We start from the raw sequence: 21,454 nt of genomic DNA, 5'->3' as shown, positions 1-21,454 counted from the left end.
GTGCAATGTATAAGTTGTATTTTTTAGATATTATATAGTATTGCTCCACTGGGGTTGGATGAATCATATTAAATTAAGAAAAAACATTTCACTGTTTTTTGGAAATACTTTTTCAATGTCAGTTAAGGGGAAACTGTTACCACAAGTTTATGCTTTATCAAGAATCAGGAAGTACTATGAGATCAGCATAAGATTAAAAAATGTTGTTTTGAGTAGGAGACTATATATTTTAGGTATCTGGTTGGAAGTTACACTTGTCAGAACTGTTTGTCTGTCTGAATTTTGCTATATTGAGCTTCTTCATCATTTGATGTGATGTCAAATGCTAATAGTACAAGTAGCTCGATATCAAATTATCAAATTACTTTAGCATTTTTAATGTCTTTACTAGCTTTTGCCATAATGCTAGGAAATGCTGTGGTTATTTTAGCTTTTGTAGTGGACAAAAACCTTAGACATCGAAGTAATTTTTTTTTCCTTAACTTGGCCATTTCTGATTTCTTTGTGGGTAAGTTGTGTCTTTATTTAAAATAACATTTCCATTTATAATTTATTCCTAAAACCTTAAAATAAGCGGTTAATATTTCAAGGGAATTTATGAGATGGAGGGATTAATACAAAAAACGTTAAAATATTAAAATCCGGGAAGGGGTCTATATGGCACTTTAAGGGAATATTATACATAATGTAAATCAGTGTGATAATGGAAATTTCATCTGAAAAGATTTTTTTTCCTTTGTATAGAATAAAAGTAAGTCCCAAATAGATATAAAATTATTTTAGTGTAAGAGTTACTTGTTTCTGGAACTATTATCCTTGTATGTTTAGATTTATAGGTATTTCTTTCTAAGTACATATAGCTTCCTCACTATCACAGTGTTAGGGTAATACGAATAATTCATATGCTGGTAATCAGCACAATCAGAAAATGGGATATTCAGGTCAGTTAAATAGTATGTTTAATAGTATTATTTTATGGCATAACAGATATTATAAAATATACTCAACTACCTTGCATATAATATAGCATTATATAATTGGATGAGACCATAGAGATCAAATTAATGTTTCTTTGAAAACATGTTCTTTTTAAGTTTTACTTTCTGCTGGTTATCATTTTTTAATAATGCATATTATAATAAATATAAGTACAGACCTGTCAACTAACTGGTATTATTTTAAAGGAGCTTCTAGTATAATTTATTCTGGCATATTCAGATTTTTTCATTTATAGCTTCATAAAACTTGCATTTATGTTAAAATGAAACAAAACTCAAAGAATACTTAATTCATTGCCTAGAACACAGTGGTTGCTCAACAAATATTAGTCCCCTTCTCTTTTGATTTCTCTATAGATATATGTCCACCCAAACCAAATTCACAAATATTAGTATAGTACACAGTGTGTGTCAATACTGTTATATGTGCAGGTATTATTAGATAATCAAGGGATTTATAGAAGAGTAGGTTATTCTCCTTCAGGGAGGTTTCAATATAGTGGAGTGGAATAGAGAAATTCACAAATGACTATAGAGATATAGAGTAACGTAGGACCCCACAAAGACCCACCAGAGGTCACTCAGAGGAGGGATAAAGCACGTTTAGTGGAGAGTGGCATTCAAAATTAACTGTTGAAAGATGAATAGAATTTCCATAGGCAGATATGGGGAGGAGAGAAGAATCCCAAGCATTACCAGCAATCAACACGCTGCTATGAAGTTACCAGGCATATCTCCCTGGGTGAGCTTGGGGTTTGCTCTGTAGACAATTGAAATGGGAACAGCAAGGGAGGAAGTCGAAATCTATATGGCCAAGAGCTTTAAATAGTATTGTCAGCTGGATGGGAATAGTAGTAAGCAGTAGTGTCAGTCTGGATTATTAAATGGAAATGTGGAGATTTAAGAATTTAAAAGCAGGTGAGCAAGTGAATGGATTGAACTTTCTCTCGGAGGCATCAGACGGGCTATAGGAGGTAGGAGAGGTTGGAGGATGCAGAGCATGTTTCAGGCGGATGGTGCAGCAATCCAGGCAGAGGTCATGTGGCAAGGCTCTGAGCCAGGATGAGGGTAGAAAGGAAGGGCAGGAGGCAGATCTGCACAGGGTGGGGTTGGTCAAGATAAAGATGAGTCAACGACTGGGCTTCTGGTACTAAGAAAGGGCTGGCACACAGGGAAAGTGAAGGGCTTTGGGGGAGAGCAGCTGTGATTCTGATGTTGCCTTCAAAGTTCTGGAGGAAACTGTTGTTCAGGGAAATTGATTGAGGAGCCATGGCATAAATTGACAGGGTCACAAATGAAGCGGGGATAACCAATGTAAAAATATTAAAAAAAAAAAAGCATCAGTCTTCCTGCTTCCCTCCTCCATTCAATTTTTCCAGCTAGCCAACATTTGCAGCTTGATGTAGGTTTCACATTATTCTCTATGCTCACATAAACATGTACAAATATACAAGTCTATTTATGTGAATGTACAGAATGTTCTGCTATAAATATACTTATCTCTCTTCTCCTCCTCCACAGAATTGTGTGGCTTTTAGTGATGATCAGCATATAAAATAGATGATGTATTTTGTCTAACCCAATGGGAGTGAGGCCCTGACTGCCCTGGAAGTAGGGAGGGACCAGGTGAAAGGACTGAGAACCCAGAGCCTGAAGCTTTTGAACAAAGATGGTTTCAGATAAGAATGTGGGAATGAGTGTCTCCATGTCTGGCTCAAGGTCAACATCAAGGCAGCTCCTCCCCACCATCCAGGGCTGGAGTACCACACCACAAAGATCTGCCTTGTCTTTAAGAAATGGTACATGTAGTTATTTAGTGTTCCTGGTGGTCTCCCTCCATCAGCAGGAGGATGGGTGTAGGGTTGACTCCTGCTAAGAGGAGCTGCATGTAGGCCAAACAGAATCTCTGGTCATCTTCCAGTCTCATCCTTCACGGTTCCCCTGTCCCTGCCAGCTTTATCCAGAGTTACTCATTTAACATGGCACTTGCTATGACATAAGAATTGGGACAGTCCCTGAGCTTTTCGTAACAAGATTTGAATATTCTTCTTTGCCATGCTCTGAAGTGTGCCTTTTGGTTCTGAGCTTGGAGGAACTCTGGGAGGTGGTGGTAGGGCATGTCAGGACTCGAGAGGTTTTCTGTAGCTGTAAGGCAGCCATTCTTTGTATTTGGGGTCAGGAAACCCAGATCACCGGAACCCTGTGATGATGGCAGATTAGATCCTCATACACACATGGCCAAACACCCTTCCTCACAGGCTTTAGAACTTGCCTCCTGTTGAAATCTAAATTTGTGGCAGCTGCATAGCTAGCTTCCCAGGCTGAATTTACTGTTGGAAAGCAAAGAGTTATTGAGGGAAAAATTCCTTTACCAGCTATACCGGATGATATAAAAATGAGATATATATCAATATAGTTTGACTGCACAGCATCTCATCTATACACTATCGATAAATGTAGATGGAAAAATATATCTGTATATCTATAAAATTGCTATCATGTGGCTAATGTTTCCATCTGTGGGTGTCTACATGTACTGTGGGCATTTATAGCCTATGCAGCTATGTCATATGTGGCCTGGATGGGATTTTCAGGGATGAAAAGTGTTGCCAATCCAAGACAAAATTCCAGGATAAATTAAAGTTTTTCTTTAATACCTTCATGTGCCCATTCAGCACCTTCTCTACCTCTCCATCCCTCTGTCTACTTGGGCTGGTATAACAGACTGTAGAGTCTGCGTGGCTTTGACAACAGGGATGTGTTTTCATGGTTATGAAAGTTGGGAATCCAGGATCTGGAAAATCAAGCTCCTGGTGAGAACGTTTTTCCTGGCTGACAGGTCCCCTCTCACTGTGTCTTCATGTAGCCTTTCTTTCTTTGTATCAGGGATTGAAACCAGGGGCCTTAACCACTGAGCATCACCCCCAGCCATTTTTTATATTCTGAGACAGGGTCTTGCTGAATGACTTAGGGCCTCATTAAGTTGCTGAGGCTGGCTTTGAACCCACGATCCTCCTGCCTCAGGCTCCTGAGATGCTGGGATAACAAGCATATGCCACTGTGCCTGGCTACATGGGCATTCTCTGAGTGCTCTCTGTTGTCTCTTCCCTAAAGGACATCATTCCTATTGAATCAGGGCTACCCCCTTGTGACCTCATTTACCCCTAATTTCTTCCTTAGGTCCCATCTTCCAATACAGTCACACTGAGGGTCAGGGCTTCAGTATATGAATTGGGGAGGGTAGATGAACACTTAGTCCTTAACACCTCTGTGCATTTACTGTCATCCACTTGTCCCTGTGTTGGCCCAAAGGACTGACTGAGGCTATTGGCTCCCTTCAGTTTTTGTTTGACATTTTCCCATAAAAGGTATAGCAGCTTGGCTGACTTGGAGAGAAGGCGCAATCCCAGACTGAGGCAATTTTGAAGCAAACTGGGCATCCCACCCTCATCTACTCATTCACTGGACAATGACTTATTCTGAAGCGGGTGCTCTCTAGAGTTGCCAGGGACATGGCCCTGAAGATCCAGACAAAAGTCCTGCTCCCTGGTGTTCTGTTTCTGCTAGGTGCAGGGAAGTGGAGCTGAATAATAAGCTACATAAATAAGTAGATAAAACGAAGTAGCATTTTAGAGGGTGATAATTGCTGTTGAGAAAAATATAGCAGGCTGAGGGGGAGGCAGGGTTCTGGGTGGGGGTTACCATTTTAAGCATTGGGGGTGGGCTCGCTGAGAAAGGCACAGGAGAAATCAGCAGCTCTCTGGAGGAAGAGCATTTCTTGCCAAGGAACAGCAAGTGAGGAGGAGGGAGGTGGGAGGGTGTGCCGTGTATGGGAGGCCAGAGGAGCTGGGGCAGAATGAAGGAGGGGTGCAGGAGTAAGGGGAGGTGGGCGGCTGGGCTGAAGCAAGTCACCCGGAATGACTTGAGTCCTCAGAGTCTCACAAGCTTTTCTTCTCATTGTCCTTCCTTCCTTATCTTGTCCCTGTTTATTCACCTTTCTTCCTCCTTTACCACATTCATTTTTTAAAAATAATACATATTTTTCAATATCTTTATTTATTTATTTTTACGTGGTGCTGAGGATCCAACCCAGTGCAAGGCAAGGGCTCTACCACTGAGCCCCAGCCCCACCCCTTTCCCACATTCTTTTAGTATAGTTTATTTGCTATTTCTCACTTCAGTTTTTTTCTAAATCACATATGTCAAAGGCTCATTGTTGTGTTCAAGGAATTGGCTCTTGGCTTTCCTCAGTGAGTTCGTTTGACCCACAAGCACAGTTCCAGAGCAAAAGTTGTAGAAACACTTAAATCTGAGGGATATTTCATATTCACTTTTCAGAAACTCCTTCAGAATATCTCTATGACTTCTAGACAGAGGAACTGAGAACATGACATTTGTATTAAAACGCAGCACAAGAACATAAGGTGGACAGCAGGGTTTTACTAAAACTAAATAGATTAGAGTCTGTTTTAAGCTAACTGCAATTCAAGCTGCTTCTATGGTTTTGAACACACCCTTCCTCTTTCATATAATCCAAAATGCATGTGAAAAAGAGGATTTAAGTCAGATCCCTCCCTTTAACCTTTTTTTTTTGGGGGGGGGAGATGTTGTACTAGGGATTGAACTCAGGGGCACTTGACCACTGAGACACATCCCCAGCCCTATTTTGTATTTTATTTAGAGACAGGGTCTCACTGAGTTGCTTAGTGCCTTGTCATTTCTGCTTTGAGGTCAGCTTTGAACTCTAGATCCTCCTGCCTCAGTTCCCGAGCCGCTGGGATTACAGATGTGTACTACCATGTCTGGCTCCCTTTAACCTTTAAGTTAGTGATGTCTATAATGCAAATGGTTACTGGCATCTCACTCTGTGGGAGAAATGAATGCAGCTGTGAAAATATTCATGTTGCAAACACTGGAATCCACTGGGGTGGGCCAAAATATCATAAAGTGTCTGTTTTTGAGATACTTTGATTTATCTCAGGTAAACGTAGTGCACTTCTTTGTTTTACAATTGTGTGCATGGGCATATGCGCAGACACACACCCCATAAGGGTTGAGTTGAGAATTTTTGTCTTCAAAATAAAATTGAAGCTGGGTGCGGTAGTGGCACAACTGTAATCCCAGTAAGCTCCAGAGGTTGAGGCAGGAGGATCTTGAGTTCAAAGCCAGCCTCAGCAATGTAGCGAGCAACTCAATGAGACCCTGTCTCTCAATAAAATACAAAAAGGACAGGGGATGTGGCTCAGTGGTTAAACCACCCTGGGTTCAATCCCTATTACCAAAAATAAATAGATAGATAGATAGATAGATAGATAAATACGAAAAATAAAATTGAAACATAAAGCAAGTTTACTTGGACTACATACATATAAAAACTGACCATGCAGCTCTTCTTCTCTATGGTGTCCATCTGATGACTCTGTATGTAAATCCAGATAAGAATCCTACATTCTGGGTTCCCTTCCACTGGTTCTGAAATCTTGCCATTGTAGTCTCATGTTGTCTTGTTTTGGAAGAATTCAGGGGCTATTTCCTTCTTCCTCCCTGTTTCTTTTCTTTTCTCTCTACTTACTTATGATTTATTCTGTTTTTAAAATGTATTTTTATTAGTGTATCATAATTATGCATAGTAATTCATTTTGACAAAATCAAACTTGCAAGGAATTTGATTTCGAGCCCCCTCTTCCCTTCTCCTTCCTTTACTCTTTTAAACTTCCTTTCTTCTACATATGTGTAAAAGTGAAATTCCCTTCAGAAGCCTTATATATGAATATAGCCTGATTTTGTCAAGTTCATTCCGTTTAATCCTCCCCTTTCCCTTCCTCCCTCTCCTTCTGCTCCACTGATCGACCTCCTATCTTTATGACATCTGATCCCCTCTCCAACCATCTTCTTTCCCTTATTTTGCTCTAGCTTCCATAAATGAGAGAAAACATTCATTCTTTGATTTTCTTAGTCTGGCTTATTTCGCTTAACATTTTCTCCATGTCACCATCCATTTACTGGCAAATCCCATCATTTCATTCTTCTTTATGGCTGAATAGAACTCCATTGTGTATATACACCACATTTTCTTAATCCACTTACCTACTGACAATCATCTGGATTGGTTCCAGAACTTGGCTATTGTGAATTGTGCTGCTATAAACATTGAAGTGGATGTTATTGCTATTGTATGCTGATTTTAGGTCTTTTGGATAAACACCAAGGAGTGGAACAGGTGGGTCATATGGTGATTCCATTCCTAGTTTTTTGGAGGAGTCTCCACACTGCTCTCCAGAGTAGATGTACTAATTTGCACTCCCACCAACAATGATAGGCTAGGTTGGTTCTCATGCACCTAAAATGAGAATTTCTGTGTCTGATAAAATATGAAGATAATCACCAAAATCAGATTTCAACTGAGTTCCCACTTAATGTGTCATATTCTTAGCAAGTAAAGACACCTGTCTGAAATGTCAACACAGTTTTTAAAAAAACCCTAAAAACTAAAAGAAGGGGAACCCAGCTTAGTTACTTTCACAGGTAAGCAGTTTCTGTGCTGGGGTGAATTGCCATGGTAGAGTTTACTTATTTGTTCATTCAGTGAAGGGTTGTGGTTGGAATCAGGGGTTTTGAAATCACAGTTTCTGGTTTCAGATTCAGCTTCTTCTCCACTTACTAGACAAGTTTAATTGTTCCTCTCTTCTTTCTGTGTAGTTGGTTCTTAACTATTAATTCAGCACGGTTCCTACCTCACCAAGTTTCTATGAAGATTAAGTGAGATGATATTTATGATGCACAGAGCACAGTGTCTGACATATGGTCGTTTGTACAATACATATTAGCTTATTAGTTTAAGTTAAATGTGCAAACGACCGTGTAAATCAATCTAGGCATCATAGAAAATGTAAGCATTGATTTATGACATGCTCTTCAGCCTCAAGAGAGACAAATTAAGAGATGACTGTGATGTAAAACGGAATGAAATTAGAGAAGAAGAGACAAAGTGGCAAAGTGCCAGGAGAGTGCAGGTGACAGAGGGATCACTTCTGCCAAAGAAGTTCCAAGAAAGGTGACAAGGAGGAAGTCATTTTTTGACTTTAGGGAAAAATGATAAAGAAGTAAGCACATTTTTTTTTCAGTAGAAAAAAAGGAGGACAAGAGTGTGTGCAAGAGTCTAGGTTTGAATCCCCAGCACTTAAATAAATAAATAAACAAAAGAGGACGACATTCTAAGAAGAAAGAATGATGTGAACAAAGAGAAAGAGATATGAAAATGTGGGTTATGTTTGGTGAAGCCGACTCTCTTTGGGTTGGATCGTGAAGAACATAAAGATGGTTTCTACTGTATATGACTAGAAATAGAGGTCAGGATCTGTATTTAAATTGGAAAGTAATAAGGAGCCTTTGGAGGTACATTGTTCATGACATCTATTATTAAAAAATCACATTTAGAGTGCATAGAAAGTAAGTCCTGAGCTGTTTAGTGAAATACTGTGAATTTCTATATATAACTGTGTTGGTCAGCTTTGCATTGCTACAACAAAGTATCTGAGACAATTAGCTTATAAAAAGAAAATGTTTATTTAGCTCACAGTTTGGAGTTCAAATCTGAGATTGGTTTTGGCCCATTGATTCGACTTCTGATGAAGATGGCAAATCATAATTGTAGGAACACATGTCAGAGTTATTGCTCACATCTAGAGGCAGGAAACAGAGATTTAGAGTCTGGGGTCCCCAAGTCTCCTTCAAGAACATGTTTTCAATGACCTAAGGACCTCCCAAAAGGCCCCAACTCTTAGAAGTTCACAAACCTCCAAATACTGCTGCTTTTATGACTAATCTTCTATATATGCCCTTTGGGGGATTCTCATCCAAGTTATAGCAATAACCAAACAATATTTAGTGAATTCAGATATGTCATTGTGTTGTGTACCCATTTGAATCTACCTTTTTGTATTCATCCATGTGTGCTATTTGCTACTTCTTGTTTTCCCCCTGAACAGGTGTGATCTCCATTCCTCTGTACATCCCTCACACACTGGTTGTGGTGTGGAATTTTGGAAATGAACTCTGTGTATTTTGGCTCATCATTGACCATCTTTTGTGTACAGCATCTGTGTATAACATTGTTCTCATCAGCTATGATCGGTACCAGTCAGTCTCTAATGCTGTAAGTCAAAACGTTTAATTTATTTTTCTTAGAAATATAGATGAAAATTTTGGTTCTCTCAAATTATCTGGAGCTGGAATCCAGGAAATTACCCCTAAATATGTGCTTTACCACTGAACTATACCCAAATCCCAACAAAAACATTTTTTAAGTCTAATAATTAAAGTCTAATATTTAAGTCTTCTTTTTTGTTGTTGTTGTTGAAGAATCTGATCCTTTTGTTACAAAATTCTCAATGGCCCTTAGTCTATGTGGTCGAGGTAAGTCACTCCCCTATGAACTACTGAAATGGGAAGGCATCAAAGGAAGCACCAGGCTAGCTGTCTCAGTGTTGTACTATCTTCATGGATATATGAGAGGTTCACAGTAGGTTCCACTCCATAGACAAGTTGAGACCTGAATATTTTCTTCAGGAATTTGCTAGGCAATTAGAAAGAACCCCAGATTTTTGAATGAGATGAGAAAATCAGTTCTGAATGGCCAAAAGGAGAAGCCAGGTTATACAGTGGAATTAGCCCAAAAGACCAAGTCCCAGTGCCAGTGTTAGACCTATGCCAAGAAAGTCTGAACTTAGCCAAAATCTGGAATAGCCTCAATAAGTTAGTAACTATTCTTAAGCAAGCTAAATTTCTCAGAAACAGAACAAAGGAGAACATCAGTTTGAAGAAAGCCTCAGAAATATGGGGCAGTAATTTGAAATCTTTGAGGCCTCAATGGGACACTTTCACTTCTCACTCTCAGGGATCTAAATCCTTGGGCAACTATAGGGTGACAGGGATTTTGCTAAGTGTTGGGATATAGAAATGAATGAGCAGAGACCCTGTTTGGAAGATCATAATAATCTAAGTGGAGGCAGACCCAGAAGTACATGGGTTTAATACGTGGTCTAAGTACTATGCTATGACCTTGAGAAAACAGTGATGGCTCCCCTCCAGGAAGACTCTGTGACTTGAAGGCATATACACCTGGGAGAAGGTATTAGATAAAGCAAAGGATAAACTGCTGGATCAAAGAGATTTCAAAATGATGAGGCTCAAGCAAGACAGTAATTTCTTTTTTGATCACAGACCAGTCCACGAAAAGTGGAAGGCTGTGCTCCAGGACCCCAGTAACAGGGTGGCTCTGTACCCTCTCCTCTAAGTCTGGGACCAGAAAACTTACTATACAGGACCTGATAGTAAATACTTTCGGCTTTGAAGGACTATGGTCTTGATTGGAACTACTCATCTTCACTGTTGTAGCACAGAACAGCCCTAGACAATAGGTTAAAAAAAATGTGCACAATTGTTTCCAATAAAACTTTATTTAGAAAAACAACGGTGGACCACATTTGTTCCACAGACAGCAGTTTGCTTACATCTGCTCTAGGTTATTATTCTCTGCAGAGTTAAAATTAGGCTGTTGTTACTCCAGGTTCTATATAGGAAAGGGAAAGGACAGAAGTCCAAGACAGAGGGATTTTCTTTAAAGTAAGTACTGCAGAATCGCTTTCTCATTTCCCCTCACATTTTATTGATGAAACTTAGTTACATGGTTCCACCCCTGTGCACAAGAATTTGGGGACTATGGTCTATAACTGTGCTACCATATGGCTAAGGGAAAGAGTAAAATGAATTTGAGAGGACAGCCAGCTATTTCCACAAATTGGTATTGGGTACTTAATTAGTGGCAGGGTTCATTGTAGTTTATATTGGTCAAACTATGGAGAAAGTATAGATCAGTTTGGATTGATAATTCAGATACCAATAATGTTGTATTTTCCAAGCTGTAGGACTTTACCCATTATTGAGTCATGAAATCAGTTCAATTGGTTGCTTATTTTTTTTTTAAATGAAAAAACGGGGAATAGAGTAGAATAGAACAAAATATAAAATTAGGGTAGAAAATATCAGACTACCTTGTGCATCATAAAGGCGACTACTGTTCTGTGAATATTCTTGTCTGTATTCTTGGTTATGATGCAAAATAGAATTCTTGCTTTAGAAATATATTTACTTTAAATACTCTATGTACTCTTAATCAGAATCTTTCCCATTTGTACTTTTAAATTTTCCTTTCTTTATGGATTAATGTTTCTTTTTAATTTTCATTGGATGTTCCTAAGACTTCTTTCACGGGTTGTCCAAGCTTTTGTGTCTACCCTCATGCTTGTGGGCAGAAGAGGGACAGCTTGCCCATGTAGAAAAAGTGCTTAGAGATTTCAGAGAGAAGAGAAATGATACCAGAGAGAAAGTGGATGTGTGTGTGTGTGTGTGTGTGTGTGTTTTCTCTGAGTCTTACCCTGAGGACATACCTGGCAGTGCCTCCATCCCTGTCCCTAGTATGCAGCACAGAGGTGAATGCATAACAGTCTCCAGGGGTGAATGCATGGAGGCACTATGCTAATGATTCCGGGGAAGCCTAGTGAAACCAGAAGGAAGACTTCTAGGACTCCTGTAAGTTCACGGAAGTGGAGGTGGGAAGCTGAGCTCTGACTCTAGATCAGGTGATGTGATAGGCAATGGGTGGGCTTGGCCTGAGAAATGGAAATATTACAATAATTTGGCAGCACAATATTACAGTACTCAGAATCTTCTAGAAGGATAGATTCCATGTAGCTGGAAACAACAGGAATTTATTCTCTCACCTTGAAAGGAGGGGGACAACAGAACTGTCCTCTCTCAGAAGGCTCTAGAGAACCTGTTCAATTCTTTTTCCTAGCTTCTGATGTTGCCAGAAATCCTTGGCTTATAGATTCTCCACCCCAATCTATGCCTCTGTTGTCACCTGGTTTTCTCCCTGAGTGTCTGTGTCTCTGTTTCCTCTTCTTTTTAAAAAAAAAATTATTATTTTTATTTGTTCTAATTATTTTTATACATGATAGCAGAATGCATTTTGATTTATTATACACAAATGGAGCACAACTTTTTGTTTCTCTGGTTGTACACAATGTAGAGTCACACCATTAGTGCAATCATACATGTGCCCAGGGTAATGATGTCCATCTCATTCCACCATATTTCCTACCCTCATGACCTCTTCCCCTTCCCTCCCTCCTCTTTGTCCAATCCAAAGTTCCTCTCTTCTTTTCATGCCTTCCATTATGGATCAGCATTTACTTATCAGAGAGAAAATTTGGCCTTTTTTTTGGGGGGGGGGTTGGCTTACTTAGCATAATATTCTCCAACTCCATCCATAATACCTGCAAATGCCATAATTTTATTCTCTTTTAATGCTGAGTAATATTCCATTGTGTATATACCACAGTTTCTTTATCTATTCATCTATTGAAGTGCATGTAGGTTGGTTTCACAGTTTAGCTATTGTGAATTGTGCTGCTACAAACACTGATGTGTTGTGTCACTATAGTATGCCGGTTTTAAGTCCTTTGTGTATAAACAGAGAAGTGGGATAGCTGGGTCAAATGGTGGTTCCATTCCAAGTTTTCTAAGGAATCTCCATACTGCTTTCCAGAGTGGTTGCACCAATTTGCATTGCTCCCAGTGATGTATGAGTGTAACTTTTCTCCTATATCCTTGCCAACACTTAATGTTGCTTGTATTATTTTTTTTAATTGTTTTTACTTGTAAGTTGGACACACAATACCTTTATTTTTATTTATTTATTTTGATGTGGTGCTGAGGCTCAAACCTGGCGCCTCACACATGCTAGGCGAGCGCTCTACCACTTAGCCACAACCCCAGCTGTTTGTATTCTTGATAACTGCCTTTCTGACTGGAATGAGATAAAAATCTTAGAGTAGTTTTGATTTGCATTTTTCTAATTACTAGAGTTGTTGATCAATTGTATATCTTCTGAGAAGTGTCTGTTCAGTTCCTTAGCCCATTTATTGATTGGGTTATTTCTGGTTTTGGTGCTAAGTTTTTTTTGAGTTCTTTATATATCCTGGAGATTACTGCTGTATCTGATCTGCATGTAGTAAAGATGTTCTCCCAATCTGTAGACTCTCTCTTCATATTATTGATTGTTTCCTTGGCTGAGAAAAAACTTTTTAGTTTAAATCCATCTTATTTATTGATTATTGATTTTATTTCTTGCACTTTTGGAGTCTGGTTAAGGAAGTCAGGACCCGATCCAACATGATGGAGATTTGGACCTACTTTTTCTTCCATTAGATGCAGGATCTCTGGTCTATTTCCCTTTGTGAGGGCACCAGTCATATAGGATTAAGGTGGACCCTAATCCAGTAATTTTGGATTAAAGTGAACCCTAATCCAATACAACCTCATTTTTTTATTACATCTATAAATATTAATTTCCAAATAAGGCCACATTCACAAGTACTGGTGCTTAGGACTTAAATATATCTTTTTTAGGGGACACAATTCAACTCATAACAGGCACTTAGACTGTGTCTGTAATCTTATCTCATTTTTAACACCGGTATGTCCTAGTGTGCTTCTCTGCCTCACAAAATAAATCCAACAGACAGAAATTTGGGTATTTTATTGGAGCAATGAGTGAGAACTTGGGCATCAATGGATTCAAGGAGGCCACCCCAGCTGGTTGTCTGGATTCAAGCAATCCTTGAGCTGCTTATCTGTCCAAAATGCTCCCTCAAGATGAAGGGATTGGCATTCTCTTCTCAAATCTCTTGGATGTCCATTATCTCCATTGACCTTATGCATAATGAAAGATCACTTTCCAGCATATTGTATTATATCATCACAAAGGCAGCACAGAGTAATTAAAAAATGAAATGCAGTTTTATGACCATCTGGGTATTGTTACCATCTTCATAGTCATTAGATTTAGTGCAAGAGATGTATTAATTAGTGGCATAAAGAAGCAGAAGGCATTTGTGGTCATCATGGTTCTGGTTAGCATCTTAGCATATCCTCAGAAATGCCAGTAGTATGGTGGGATGAGAAAAACCACTTCCCCACAGTTGAAAAATATTTATTATTTTTTAAAATTACTAACCAGTTTTCTCTTACCTCCAGCCATTGGTCATCTCTTCTTAGCAGGTACATCCAACAAAGAAACACAGTGCTAGAAGTGTTATACCCCTTAAAAATAGGACAAACACTGTAGGCTAGCTTTTAAAACTCATGAGAAAATAGTACACAAGAGATAGTGAGGGCTGGGGTTGTGGCTCAGTTGGTAGAGCGCTTGCCTAGCATGTGTGAGGCACAAGGGTTCGATTCTCAGCACCACATATAATTAAATAAACAAAGGTCAATCAACAACTAAAAAAAAATGAAAAAAAAATAGAGACAGTGAAAGGCACGTTCCTATTTCCTGGGTAAATCATTTCCTTTCTTGAAAGGGAGGAAAGTAGAGACATATGGAATGTTTGAACTGGAAGGAAACTTATAGACCTAAAAGAGGTTCAGAAAGTTTGCCTGTTCTAAATGCCCTTACAAAATTCTTGATCCAGATGTTTACCCCTCGTATAGAATGGTGGGCCTTAGATGTCCTTTGACATAGAAGATATTCTTAATGATTTCAGGCCTGACACAAGGATCCTGTGATCCCAGGTCAGCCATCACTTACAGAAGCTTTTTCCCCTGTAGAAGCCTGTCTTTGTCACCCAGTGGAGCTAGAACATTGTCTACCCTTAAAACCAGCAGTGGCACTTGCCATAGTCATTTCTGTCAGTGGCTGGCCATCCCATCGTTGGCATTGTGATCTATCTGATGGAAACGCTGTGGACGGAGTGATTTGGTAATTCTCAGTAACACTGCAGTATTTCCCAACAGCAGATGTAAACATCTTTGGGTGTGTGCTTATCTTCTTGGGAGTGATGTAAGAGTCCTTCTTTCTGTTCTTGACGCCACCTTCAGGCCCCAGAATGAACTGCAGAGTAGATTCTTTCTGAAAAGTGGAATCGGATAAGGCATGATTTTTGAACTTTGGGACCATGATGAGAAATGTGTTTTAGATTGGTGATGTAGTACATGCATTTCTCTCCCTATGTGTATCTGTATTCCCAAAGGTATATTACTTTGGTTGAAAAAACATCATCAAACAATAACTCTGCGTGATGCATTGTGACATTGACTCTTCTATTGCATTAAAAAGAATGCCTGCCCTGATCCAGCCTGCAGGTTGAGAAATAATGTGATCAGGTGTACCTTATTTCAGCTTAACATTCAGATGAATGTCTATTGGTGGGAATATCTGTTTTCTAATTTTAGATATTAACCTTGACATTTTCTTTGGTGTCGGAGGTTTAACCTTGAAGGTTATAATTTTCCTCTTGACAATCATTAAGAAAATCCACATTGTGGCTCAGGTTCCACTCAAATAGAACTCTGTGTCCTGGCACATGTCACAATACCCATGTTATATATCATGTCTCAACCTCTTGCACATCCCTGAAACTTCTGAGAGCCTGTGGGATGATTTGTGCATCAACAAATGTTCATGACATTGAAACAAACTTATTTGGTCTCTTGTAGGTGTCTTATAGAGCTCAACATACTGGGATCTTGAAGATTGTCACTCAGATGGTGGCCGTTTGGGTGCTGGCCTTCTTGGTAAATGGGCCAACGATTCTGGTTTCAGAGTCTTGGAAGAATAATACTTGGAATAATAATAATAAGGAATGTGAACCTGGATTTTTTTTGAAATGGTACATCCCCCTTATTACGTCGTTCTTGGAATTCCTGGTCCCAGTCATCTTAGTTGCTTATTTCAATGTGCATATTTACTGGAGCCTTTGGAAGCGGGGTAATCTTGGTAGGTGCCTCAGCCATCCTGGACTCACCTCTGTCTCCTCCAGAGACTGCGGGCACTCATCCAGACATGGACTGTTTTCAAGGACATCTCTTCCTGCAGGGAAGGACGCAACATCATCCTGTGGTTCAGAGAGACAAGGAAGAAACAACAGTCTCTTGTTTTCCTTCAGAACCTACGTGAATAGCAATACAATCACTTCTAAAGCTAGTTCCCTCTCCAAATCGGATTCTATAGCTCTTCACCAAAGAGAACATATGGAACTGCTCAGAGCTAAAAAATTAGCCAAGTCGCTGGCTATTCTCTTGGGTGTTTTTGCCATTTGCTGGGCTCCATATTCTCTGTCCACAGTTGTTCTTTCAATTTACAAACCAGAGCAGCGTTCGAAATCGGATTGGTACAGAATTGCATTTTGGCTGCAGTGGTTCAACTCCTTTGTCAATCCCTTTTTGTATCCATTGTGTCACAGGCGTTTTCAGAAGGCTTTCTTAAAAATGTTTTGTATGAAAAAGCAACAAGTACCATCACACAATCGGTCAACATCCTCTTGATGATAATGTTCTCACTTCTGTAAATTTTAGTCTTCATCTCACCAAGGTGAATTTCATCTGGTTTTCATCTTGCCCATTCCACTCTACCCGCCCCCCCCAAAAAGTCCATAAAACCACAACAATTGAAAACTTAAAAAAAAAAATCTGCACTTGGACGCCAATGGAACATTATCCCAGTAAATAACAGTCTAATGATGAATTGATAACATATTTTTGTAAACTCATAGCCACAAAATACTATTTTTCTTAGTCATCACCTCTTCCTTGTTTTGTAGATCTTGATACAACCTTGATTGTGAAAGTCCAGAGTCTCTCTTCTCTTTTTATGTACAATGTTTGCTACAGTCATAAGTTAATTTCACCTTTTTATTTGATAGCAATACAAATGTGTCCAGTTTTGAAAATCATTCCCTGAAGTATGCAATAGAGCCAGGAGCCTCGATTGGGGGTAGGGAGCTCTGTGATCATCAGTGGGCAGGTGTGTTTGGGTTTGAGTTGGCAAGAACAGGGGAGTTGCAGTGAACCCAGGTGAGCTCATGTATATTTCCAGAGTTTATGTCCCTGATCCCAGTAAGGAAGGAGGTGTGGTGTGGTAGAAGAAAGTCCTGGCAATCACAGAAGAGGAGGAAGGATAGAGAAGAGCTTGTCCTATTCCTTCCTGCCCTCTTCTTCCAACTTCCATACAAGCTACAACTCTAGGTGGAAATACCAGAAAAAGAGGACAGGTAAGAGGTGGTGAGAGGACCATAGGGCCACTGACCTAGCTGATGTCAATGGTTAGTTCTCAAATATTGTTGTATCTATTTAATGTCTTTTACTCAATTTGCCCAATATTTTATATTTCAGCGCTCAGTGTTATTCCTTTATAATGTAGTTGATACAGGTTATACTTACCGATAAATCACCATGTATTAGTTTGGTGATGTTTTTGTCCTTTGTTCACTTTTAAATGTTTTCTATTCTCAATGTCATAAAATTTTATTTTTCTTCGAGTTAATTTCATCTCTCCTAAAGTTTTTTTTTAAGTATTCCTTCTACAATTTCTCAGACTTTTCATACAGTTTAATAATTTTTATATTTCTTGGCCTTCTTAAGGCTGGTTAATTTTGAACACTAAATTACAAAAAAAAATCTGTTAAGTGCATGGCTTAGAAATGTACATGTTTTTTATATACACTTATGCTTTAATTACATAAGAGATACATGTTTTACATTTAATAGCAGTTTGAAAAATTGAGAAGTAAGTTTTTATAAATATGTAAAGTTGTTATGCCTCAGCTGTTGGTTTTAACATTTATAAATCAGTAGTTATAGAGCTCATGTGATTGCTGGAGGCTTGACTGTGCACAGAATCGAGTGGTCCTAGGAAAATTTTTCCCAATTAAACCTCAAGAGAAGCATGCCTAAATATTCATACATGTTTTCTAAATTATATATGAAATATAATATATTTCATATATAATATATTTCATTCAGTGTAAGATGCTGTCAATGTAAAATAAGTTATTTTATTTACCACCATAAAATGGAAATGCTACAAATTGTTTATGATGTAGTATTTTTAAAAAATCACATTCATAGTCTCATTCTGATTCCAGAGTTTAGAAATGAACAATATGTATCTTAGACACACTGAAATACGATATATACATGACAAATGAACTGAATAGGCTACTACTCTATGAGAGTTTGAAAAATGAATACTTTAGATGGCCCATGAATGTATTCATCAAACAAATGTTATTGAGGCCTTAACAGGTATTAGCTAGTTATGGTAAAGATGCCAGTGAACCTTGCCAATAAGATTTAGATTCTGTAGGAACAGGAATTTTACTCAGGGGTTCTCTTACTAACACAGCTGGGTGTGCCACAGAACCTCAGCTGATACTTAGTGAAAAGGCATTTGCTAGATATTTACCTTCAGATGAACACAATTTTTACCTCTTCCTGCATCCCCACCTTTTGAACTGTGACTTTCCAGCCCCTCCCATCCAGAGTGACTTGCTTTGGCCAATAGACTTCTGCCAATAGGCAGGAAAATAACATCCTGCTTGAGCCTAGGGTTGAAGAGGCCTGTGCACATCTGTTCTGTCTCTTGGGAGTTGCCCAGCTGCCAGTCTGCTGCAGGATGAGGGACCACGTGGAGCAGAATCAAGCTGCCATGGCTGAAGTGGCCTTAGACTGGCAGCCTCCAGCTGACTCAGCAGCTGCCTGGCGAGGAAGAGGCAAAATGAGTTCTGCTGAAAGCTCCTAGCATGGCCCAGACCAGAGGAACCACACAGCTGACCCAGTGATGACTGAACAATAGTAAGTCTACATCCTGGGAGTGTTCATTGTTTGACAATAGCTCACTGACATGTCAAGCACCTACCCTACTGTGTATTAAACATACCCTCCAAAAGCTGAGTAGAAGAAAGAAGTAGACATTGATATTGTTTATTCTAGTGTGAGAGCTTGGACACAAGACATAAACATTATTATGCAAGAGAACAGTCTTTTTTTAAAAAGGTCATGGCTACTTCTCTACAGGAACATATTCACTGCAAAATGATTTAGTAGCAGGGATAACTGATTTTGAAATAATACAAATTGCATAATATACCAGTTGTCCAGGTGCACTCGTGAGGGTAAAGTTGCACTGTGAGGATGGTGAGGAAGGGCCCCCTGGGGGCAAAGAAGCTGTTCTTCGCTCTGTGCATCTCTCCCTTAATCCTTCCTGTCAGTCTCTTCAAGTTGCCATCTAGGTCAGAGACTATGACCTAACCATTGGTTATGCACTTTGTATCAAATGGTCTCTCTCATTTTAAAAAATGTGTCTTTCCTTGCTAATGCTAGTAGTCATTTCTTTATATACTTAGAATTTTATGAAGGAATAAGAGAAGGAAGAGGACTTAGTAGGACCAGCCAGTTTGGTTCATGGTTAGTAGTTTCTGTGAAAGGACTTGTAGAAATAGTTTACGTCTCATTTTAGATGTCTATCCTGCCTATTCTCTTCTCTCTTAGAGAGGTTGGTCATAAAGAGTTGAACATTAAAGAATACGTGCTGTCTGGAGAGGTGGCACACACCTGCAATCTCAGCTACTCAGGAGGCTGAGGCAGGAGGATCTCAAGTTCAAGGCCTGACTGGGCAACTTAGTGAGACCCTGTCTCAAAATAAAAAATAAGGGGGGGGGGCTGGGGTATAGCTCAGTGGTGGAGTATCCCTGGGTTCAATCCCTAGTAACACACACACACACACACACACAGAGAGAGAGAGAGAGAGAGAGAGAGAGAGAGAGAGAGAGAAAGAAAACATCCTGCATAAAAAATTCAGGGAAACTTTTGAAACATCTTTTTCTGATATACATCCTTATTTAAAATTTCCAATAGTAAAACAAAGATGGAAAAAATACACTTTTTCCGTCATGGAAAGGTACTTATCAGCTTCTTCTTAGAAACTGAAAGACAAATGGCTTTTAAGTGATTACTCAGTCCTTCCTGTTTCTTTGTCCCCAAGTCTACAGCATCTGGGTCATGGCCCAGAGGACAGGTAGGTGACAGGTTGGATGTTCTGCTTTTCTTGGACTCTTCATTTCTGAATCCAATTGGTTTGAGTTCAGTCATTACTTTTGAGTTTGATTCCTCTGGCTTCATCCTCTGGATGGTTTGGAGTTCTGAAAGCCATACACTTTCAAATTATTCTCTAGATTGAGAAAAATGTCTGCTACTTTGAAATAATAGTCCAGCAAGGTTTATATCATGAATTGGCTGCTGGGGGGCAGGGTAGGCAGAGTCTGTGCCTTTAAGGAGTTATGTATCATCTGGCATGGAATCAACAGGAACACAAACAGGAACACGGGTGGCAGTGAAGTGACATAACTTGACTGATTGTTTCATGCAGGATGATGTTTGTACCGATAGGAGAGGGCAGTGCCCGATAGTGTAGTGCTGCAGAGCTGCCCTGCTTGGCCTGCATCTTTGGGGGAAGTCCAATCTTCCTGTAGCAAGGTCGTGTAGCTGTTCTCCTGGATGTTGTATAGATAAGCCTCTGGCTGGAGCAAGCTGGAATAAAATCACATGGGTGATAAGGATGAAGTCTGGTGCTTACTCTGCCAGCACAGAATTAAATACCCCATTCCTTGGACCCTGAAGAAAGAGGAGAGTCAATGACTTGCTGCAGGCAATATGATCTGCAGGTAATGAAGTCATCACTGGAACCCGGGGAATCTAAAACCAGAGTCCAGATGCTTAAGCTTCATTCCACCGGGGTCTCAACAGTTAGGGGGATATGAAGTTAATAAGTTAGGCTTTTGGGAGGAGGTGAAGGGCTAGTGGACCAAACGGCAACAAAAACGACAGCAAAACAAATCAAGTCAAATCAAAACAAAAACCATTCAATATCAACAATATCCCATTTTAAGGGCCTTCTCCCCGCACCACATGGCAATTTCCATGTTCTCCACCAGATGGCAGTAGTTCCACACGCTTTTCCTCGCTTTTATTTCCATCAGCACAGCCACTGAATAAACAAACAGGAGGGATTGTTTTGTATTACAATGTAAAGAAATCTGATAACGGCCCCTCACGTCCTAATATTTTATATTGAATTAAACTCAGAAAATCAGTTAAGGCAACATAAACTCTAAAAAAACAAAACAATAATGTCTTTCACCCATTAGAAGGCAAATTTGCCCCGGGGTGTTTGCATAAAGGCATTTGTGTGTGTGTGGGCATTCCACTGAACACACAACTGGCCCAACCCCTGCCTCCCTCTGACACGACCTTCCACCTTCCACACACACACCACACATCACACAACCCACAAACTACACACACCACACATCTACCCACACACATACTCACTACACACACCACATATATCCACCTACCCACAACTACACACTACAGCCCCCCACGTTCATTCACTACACACACTACATATTCACACACATCCACACATTGCATAATTCCACACACCCACACACATCCAAATACTATACACATCCACTAGCCACACACGTTCATCATGACTCACATCCACACATATCTACACACATCTCCATACTACACACTTCCACACACCCATCCAC

General features: G+C 39.6%; 1 protein-coding gene across 1 annotated transcript; it reads left to right on the top strand.

The window, feature by feature from the left end:
• The first annotated feature begins 256 nt into the window (after nt 1-256).
• Hrh4 (histamine receptor H4) lies at nt 257-17,388 on the top strand. Its single transcript, XM_015482255.2, has 3 exons — nt 257-508; nt 8,987-9,153; nt 15,558-17,388. Exons 1-3 carry the CDS (start codon nt 316-318, stop codon nt 16,383-16,385), a joined length of 1,188 nt encoding a protein of 395 aa, XP_015337741.1. The 5' UTR covers nt 257-315; the 3' UTR covers nt 16,386-17,388.
• Nucleotides 17,389-21,454: the final 4,066 nt, after the last annotated feature.

Source organism: Marmota marmota, unplaced genomic scaffold, assembly GCF_001458135.2.
Source record: "Marmota marmota marmota unplaced genomic scaffold, marMar, whole genome shotgun sequence".
Lineage (NCBI taxonomy): Eukaryota > Metazoa > Chordata > Mammalia > Rodentia > Sciuridae > Marmota > Marmota marmota.
The sequence above is the reverse complement of the archived record's forward strand: the minus strand, read 5'-3'. Positions and strand labels throughout refer to the sequence as shown.